A 5,000-nucleotide genomic window follows, 5' to 3' on the forward strand; every position below is an offset into this window, starting at 1 on the left:
AGTCTGCCCCTACCTACTGATCCCAGATCAGCCTCTCATGACCATTTTGTACCACACCTAAGCTCCACACCCAGCACATACATCAAACACAATTTTATAATGAGCTCAGTCATTGCCAGAGGAAGCTACCACGTAGCTACTAAAGCTTTTTATGAATGAACAGCAAACTAACCAACTAGAGCCTAACTGACCAACTAATCACATACCAAATGAATTAGCCAACTGGTCACAGCCTCTGTTATAGTAAAGCATTAACTGGGCCTTGAAGTTAACACAGACTCCACACACTCCTTAGTGAAGTATCAGGATTAAGACTAAAACAGTATGTCCCAGAAACCTCCTGTGACATTTTCTCTCTGATAGCTTTGTATGAAACAGACTTTTCTAGTCTCAAAAAAAAAGGGAAAAAACAAAGGACAACCAGTGATTGTATGGGAGAGTCTTTCTTCTTACGACGGTCTGTGTGTGTGTGTCTGTGTGTGTGTGTGTGTGTGTGTGTGTGTGTGTGTGTGTGTGTGTGTGATGTATTCTGTTTTGCTTGTCTGCAGGGTGTTACTCTCGACGACCTGCAGGATGCGCAGATGACTATAAAGACGGAACACAAGGCAAAAGAAAGGAAGAAAGAGGAGGATGAAAAAGATGGAAGACAGAAGAAGGGAGAGGATGGGGTTAGGGCAGTTCCACTTTTCATTATTATATTTCTACGTGTCCTGTCTTTGAGTGCGTGTGTGTATGGTGTGTATAAAGTAGTGCACACTGCAAACCTGAATAAAATATAATGCCAGAAATTGCTGAGCACCTCCAAATGCCAACTAAAACCTAATGTCACAGGCTGGACTGACTGAAAATGTTGAGTTTTTTTAATTCGAGTTTTTGTTCGTTTTTGGGTTTAGCGTGAATTTTAAACTTCATTATGTTCCACTTTAACCAACATTACTCTAAGTTATAGAACCTGAAAATGGTTGGCACGTGAGATACCAACAGTAGTATTTTGAGATAACTGTGCTCTCTAATTTAGAGCAGAGCCCAGTTTAAGTCCATATACTGTAGTCATTGTTTAGATGTATAAATCTTGGTGAATAGAGATCAGCTCTGTTACCTGTCAGTGAATGACAAGACTGATTAGATCCCTTTCACGGAACTACCACTGTCAGGATGGAACCTACTCCCCACCCTCATGAATGTGGACTTTACAGTCTCCAACTGTTTTTGTTAGTAACTGTGCGCGTGTGTGTGTGTATGTGCGTGTGTGTGTGTATGTGCGTGTGTGTGTGTACAGGAGGTGAGCTGGAGGTCTCGCATTGCGAGTCTGCAGAAATCAGACCTGCTGGGCCTCACGCATCCGGCAGGCACTCCACGACCCCCAGACAAGAAAGGTAACCTTTGACCTCAAACCCCAAACATGAGAGTCAGATTAACATACGTGTATTTCGTTTCCGTGTGCGTGTGTGTCGGTTCTGATGGGCTGTTCTGTACGCGCACGTGTCAGATATAGAGAACACTGTGGCGGAGGTTGAGGAACGAGCGAGAGAGAGGAGAAGAGCAAGAGCACGGAGGAGAAACAGAGGAGGAGAGGCAAGGGAGAGGAGTCATCTCTCATTCCACCTTTCCTAAAACTCGTTTATTGTTTTAGCTTGTTTTTGTCTTCGTCTGAGTGAAACCTCCGTTTTTTAGATACTGACCGAATTTGCATCAGAGCATTTAGAGCTCTCACCTGTCCACAATATTTCATGATTTCAATAAAGTTCTTTTGAAGAAGGATGCACTCAGCTGACCTCTGACCCTCTGACCATGGATTGTTTCCAGGACGACGACAATGAACACAGTGGAGAAGAAGAGGGCAGTGGTGGGCGGGACCCACAGGTCTGACCAATCAATATTTTTTCTCTGTCTGTCAGTCACTCTTGTCGTCCTCTGTGGTTGTGCATGATAAACCGATTTGATTCAGTAACAGTGAGTACAGGTCAGTGTGTATAGAGGTTCATTTTGGGTGTGTTTGTGTGTGGTGTTGTTGTTGTTTACTATGCACACTCACTCTCTCTTCCCTCATACAGACGCAGAGGTATACAAGCAGCAGGTATGTGTATGACTTTTGTGTCAAATATCTTTTACATGCCACACAACTTTTATTTACAACTTTTCAGCCTTTTTAATATACCCCCCTCCTCTCTCTCTCTCTCTCTCAGGTCTGATCTAGCCTTGAACGATTGTATCTTAGGAAGAGACTCTGAAACTAAGGACTACAAAAAGGTGTGTGTTTGGATGTTTGTGGGGTTTTTTTTTTTGCAAAGAAACGTACATGTATTGCCTGTGGTCTTATGTGTGAGAGACTGTGTGTGTGTGTGTGTGTGTGTGTGTGTGTGTGTAGATGTGTTATCTCTGTGTCATTAGAGAGTTTTTGAGAGAGTGTGTGTGCTTATAAGGATGTTTTGTGTTTTGCTTGTGTAAGGTATTTGAGCGACCATGTGTGTATAAGAATGTTTGTGTGTTAGGTATTTGAGAGACTGTGTGTGTGCGCATGTATAATGACGTTTGTGTGCAAGTTATTATTGTGTGTTAGTTGTTTGAGGAGGTGTGGAGGGAGAGCGGCTGTAATGTATTGTTGTGTGTTAGTTGTTTGAGGAGGTGTGAAGGGAGAGCGAGTGTGTTAGTTATTTGAGGAGGTGTGAAGGGAGAGCGAGTGTGTTAGTTATTTGAGGAGGTGTGGAGGGAGAGCGGGTGTAATGTATTGTTGTGTGTTAGTTGTTTGAGGAGGTGTGGAGGGAGAGCGGGTGTAATGTATTGTTGTGTGTTAGTTATTTGAGGAGGTGTGGAGGAAGAGCAGTTGTATGTTATTATTATGTGTTGTTTGAGGAGGTGTGGAGGGAGAGCAGGTGTATGTTATTATTATGTGTTTGAGGAGGTGTGGAGGGAGAGCGGGTGTAATGTGTTGTTGTGTGTTAGTTGTTTGAGGAGGTGTGGAGGGAGAGCGGGTGTAATGTATTGTTGTGTGTTAGTTATTTGAGGAGGTGTGGAGGAAGAGCAGTTGTATGTTATTATTATGTGTTGTTTGAGGAGGTGTGGAGGGAGAGCAGGTGTATGTTATTATTATGTGTTGTTTGAGGAGGTGTGGAGGGAGAGCGGGTGCAATGTGTTGTTGTGTGTTAGTTGTTTGAGGAGGTGTGGAGGGAGAGCAGGTGTAATGTATTGTTGTGTGTTAGTTATTTGAGGAGGTGTCGAGGGAGAGCGGGTGTGTTAGTTATTTGAGGAGGTGTGGAGGGAGAGCGGGTATAATGTATTGTTGTGTGTTAGTTATTTGAGGAGGTGTGGAGGGAGAGCGGGTGTAATGTATTGTTGTGTGTTAGTTATTTGAGGAGGTGTCGAGGGAGAATGGGCAGCTACAGTCTCAACTTCAGGACACTCAGAGGATCGTCTCTCTGACCAGAGTAGAACTGGAGAAAGCCACACAGGTATGAGCTATCTCACACACACACACACATACACACTTTTGGCCTGCTGACACTGATAAGAGCTGTGTGTTTGCATATGACCATGTCTGCATGAGTATTTGTTCATTAGATGTGTCTAAGTAAACGAGTGTGTGTGAGTAAATGAGTGTGTTGTGTTTCACAGAGACAGGAGAAGTTCAGTGATTGTACAGCTCTGCTGGAGCTGGAGAAGAAGGTGAAATTCTCTCTCGTTCGTTCTCTCCTTCTTTCTCTTTCACTTGATGATCATACCATCACACAAGGTATGTGTACTGTAAACATCCATCACAGGCCTGTCTCATTCTCTCTCTCTCTCTCTCTCCCTCTCTCTCTCTCTCTTTCTCCCTCTCTCTCGCTCTCCCTCTCAGGAGAGGAGGATGTTGGAGAGGCGGGTGGCTGAGTTGGAGGAGGAGCTGAAGGTCAGTATTTACTGTAGATGATTTAATCTGATTGGTTTATACGTACGGTTCTGCCGCTTGATTGGTCCTGAGACACCAAACACGTTGAAGCAGCAGGGCAGTGAATAGAGCAGTGTGTTTATCCATTAAAAATGTGTTTTCTTCGTCACTTCGTAACATTTCATAAACATTTTGTGTTGTACTCAGACATTCCTGAGTGAATAAACATGTTTGTTTGTGTGTTGTTTGTTTGTTTTTTTGTTTGCTAGGTTCTCGGGGACCTGAGAGCCGATAACCAGAGACTGAAGGATGAGAACGGGGCACTCATTCGAGTCATCAGCAAGCTCTCAAAATAGACAAGGACAAGAAAGAGAGAGAGAGCAGGAGAGAAGAGAGAGAGATGGGGAAAAAGAGAATGAGAGACAGTCTACCCCTCCCCCTCCTCCTCAAATCCCTCCAAGTGCCAAAGAAGAAGTTCTGAGGGGGGAGGAAGACCAGACGAGTTTGGGAATGTCACTTTTTTTTTTTTTTTTTTGAGCACCGTTCTGTTCAACTGTACTCTGACCTGACCCTTGTGTTTCTGCTCCTGGTGACTTCTGCACCATCTGTGTGTGTATGTATATATGTGTGTGTGTGTGTGTGTGTGTGTGTGTGTGTGTGTGTTTTACCCAGCACTTAACTACTTAATCCCACTGTCACCTGTGTTTAGGAGTCTAATACTGATAGTTGGAATTCAACAAAACACACACTCACATACATATACAAGCACGCGCGCACACACACACACACACACAAGCACAGCCACATAGCCACATTCCTTCAAGTGTGACCTCACACAAACACTGTCAACACACATTCCACAAGTGTAAGGCAACTTAGGCCTGCAATACTTCTGCACCTTTCTGTCCACTCGATCTAGTCCCGTCCCACACATACACACTCCCCGTGAATATTTGAGCTAGATCCATGCGTCTCAGTGGTGCTCTGGTCCGGTACCTGAGGGACAGATTCCTATTGTTTTTTGGGGTTTTTTTTTATGCCACTACATAAAGAGAGGCTGAGTGCCTTACCTATGAATCAGGTGAGTGCTTTCCTCAACCAATCACAGACATGGAGCACTGTATAGAAACAAACT

At 44.0% G+C, this 5,000-nt stretch overlaps 1 protein-coding gene across 1 annotated transcript in view; it reads left to right on the forward strand.

The window, feature by feature from the left end:
* Window positions 1–4,243, forward strand: part of LOC115827019 (protein phosphatase 1 regulatory subunit 12A) — a 19,954-nt gene extending 15,711 nt beyond the window's left edge. The window contains exons 16-25 of the mRNA XM_030790974.1: window positions 549–668; window positions 1,280–1,376; window positions 1,490–1,575; window positions 1,807–1,863; window positions 2,055–2,077; window positions 2,187–2,250; window positions 3,345–3,449; window positions 3,613–3,663; window positions 3,836–3,886; window positions 4,135–4,243. Of these exons, the coding sequence (XP_030646834.1) occupies window positions 549–668; window positions 1,280–1,376; window positions 1,490–1,575; window positions 1,807–1,863; window positions 2,055–2,077; window positions 2,187–2,250; window positions 3,345–3,449; window positions 3,613–3,663; window positions 3,836–3,886; window positions 4,135–4,221 (741 nt within the window). The 3' untranslated portion in view covers window positions 4,222–4,243. The remainder of the gene's footprint in view (window positions 1–548; window positions 669–1,279; window positions 1,377–1,489; window positions 1,576–1,806; window positions 1,864–2,054; window positions 2,078–2,186; window positions 2,251–3,344; window positions 3,450–3,612; window positions 3,664–3,835; window positions 3,887–4,134) is intronic.
* The last annotated feature ends 757 nt before the right edge of the window (window positions 4,244–5,000 follow it).

This window comes from Chanos chanos, chromosome 13 (assembly GCF_902362185.1).
Source record: "Chanos chanos chromosome 13, fChaCha1.1, whole genome shotgun sequence".
Classification (NCBI taxonomy): Eukaryota; Metazoa; Chordata; class Actinopteri; order Gonorynchiformes; family Chanidae; genus Chanos; species Chanos chanos.